The sequence below is a fragment of the Rhagoletis zephyria genome, unplaced genomic scaffold, assembly GCF_001687245.7.
Source record: "Rhagoletis zephyria isolate East Lansing unplaced genomic scaffold, Rhagoletis_zephyria_1.1 Rzeph_scaffold_02297, whole genome shotgun sequence".
Classification (NCBI taxonomy): domain Eukaryota; kingdom Metazoa; phylum Arthropoda; class Insecta; order Diptera; family Tephritidae; genus Rhagoletis; species Rhagoletis zephyria.
The window spans coordinates 61022-62932 of NW_016159381.1; the positions used below are offsets into that span (position 1 = coordinate 61022).

General features: G+C 42.7%; 2 protein-coding genes across 2 annotated transcripts; one reads left to right on the top strand and one right to left on the bottom strand.

Annotated features, from left to right (window-relative positions):
• Positions 1-258: 258 nt before the first annotated feature.
• Positions 259-686, bottom strand: LOC108366507 (DNA replication licensing factor Mcm2-like). The gene has a single exon (XM_017620926.1). It carries the CDS (start codon positions 667-669, stop codon positions 280-282), a length of 390 nt encoding a protein of 129 aa, XP_017476415.1. The 5' UTR covers positions 670-686; the 3' UTR covers positions 259-279.
• Position 687: 1 nt separating this feature from the next.
• Positions 688-1911, top strand: LOC108366508 (atypical kinase ADCK3, mitochondrial-like; the record flags this gene model as incomplete). The annotated part of the gene is given in 2 exon segments (XM_017620927.1): positions 688-796; positions 799-1911. Coding segments are annotated over 2 exon segments (1116 nt in total), but the record flags the coding sequence as incomplete, so codon positions are not given.

Here is a 1911-nt window from a genome sequence, read left to right on the forward strand (position 1 = left end):
AAACCGGAAACCCTTGCTCAGTGTTTAGCGAACCATCAGAGTTGTTTGTGTAAATACCAGTAACTTCTAACTCATCACCCGGCTTGCATAAGTCACAAAGATCCGCTAAAAGAATTACGTCCTTACTACGCGAGTCCGACCAGCGGGAATGCGACCAGGAGATTCCTGTAAGGTAATCTTCTAGTAATTCCGATATAATGTTTGTTCCATATTAATCGAAAAAGGGCCGGCACTTTGACACTCAGGACAGGAGCCAGGTTTAACTTCTGTATTCGGTGACTAGACAAAGGGCCCCAAAACGTAGCCACACTTCACACAATCGTATTTGATGACTGAAAGTTGAGGTAACACACCCGTGGTAGCTGTTACCACGCCCAAAGTACGCACCAGCTGGTTCAGATGGAGTTTCCGGAAAGTCCGTAACTCTTCTATAAGAGGCAATTCTGATATACGAACATGAATTTCTGTTGGAACACGTTCATATGTTGGAAATATTGATAAGACCATGTCTTTAGCCACCTTGTCGAAGATTTCTAGCATTTGAAAAGGTGCTTCAGGTAGGAAGTACGCAAGTACATGCTCTTTATTTGCCAAATCCGTGTAGGATACAACAAATGAAGATTTATTCTGTTCGCACATGCGTCGAATACGGTCCCGGTATGTGTACATACCACGTTCATCAACAAAGGTGCAGCATTGAAAATCGGCCAAATACTAAGTATACAGGATTCTAAGGTGGTGTCACCGCAGCTGGCTAAAGCTTTTGAACGTGTACGCCAGGCGGCCGACTATATGCCCGATGGCAAGTAGAGCGCGTAATGATCACACAATTGGGCGCCGATTGGCGTAATCTTTTGGAAAGTTTCGATGAGAAACCATTTGCGGTGGCTTCCATTGGGCAGGTACATCGCGCTACATTGAAAGGTGGCATGCAAGTGGCTATAAAAATTCAATATCCTGGCGTTGCGCAAAGCATCGAAAGTGATATTGATAATTTAGTAGGCATGCTCAAAGTATGGGATGTCTTTCCGCACGGCTTCTTTATTGACAATGTGGTCAAGGTGGCCAAACGTGAACTAAATTGGGAAGTAGATTATACACGTGAAGCTGAATATACAGATAAATTTACGCAGATGATTGCACCTTATCACGAGTACTATGTACCGAAGGTCATTAAAGAATTGACCACAAGCAGCGTACTGACTACAGAATTAGTGCCAGGTGTACCATTGGACAGGTGCTTCGATTTAAGCTATGAGCATCGCCATCACATTGCTTCGTCTATACTCAAGTTGTGCTTGCGTGAGCTGTTCGAGTTGGAATGCATGCAAACCGATCCGAATTGGTCGAATTTCCTTTATGATGTTGATACGAAGAGACTAATGTTAATTGATTTTGGTTCAACGCGTTTTTATCAAAAGCAATTCATACGTAATTATCGGCAGGTAATAACGCACGCAGCAGAGAATAATCGTGAAGGTGTCTTGCGCATGTCACGCGAAATGGGTTTTCTCACAGGTTATGAAACCAAGCAAATGGAAGAGGCGCATGTGGATGCTGTTATGATACTTGGCGAAATATTTCGCTTTGATGGTGATTTTGATTTCGGCCGGCAGAACACCACCGAACGCATTGCACATTTAGTACCCACAATGGTCGCACATCGCCTTTGTCCACCGCCAGAGGAAATCTATTCCATACATCGCAAATTATCTGGTATATTTTTGCTGTGCTCACGCCTAAATGTACGACTTAATTGTCGGCCGTACTATGATGAAATTGTTATTCAGAAGTTCAAGGAGTAATATTGGAAAGGCACAAACTGTTAGGTATATATACAGGAAGAAATGTTTACTTTAGAAAAATGCATATAAAAATATATACGTTGCCTTTATAATACGATCGCCTTGC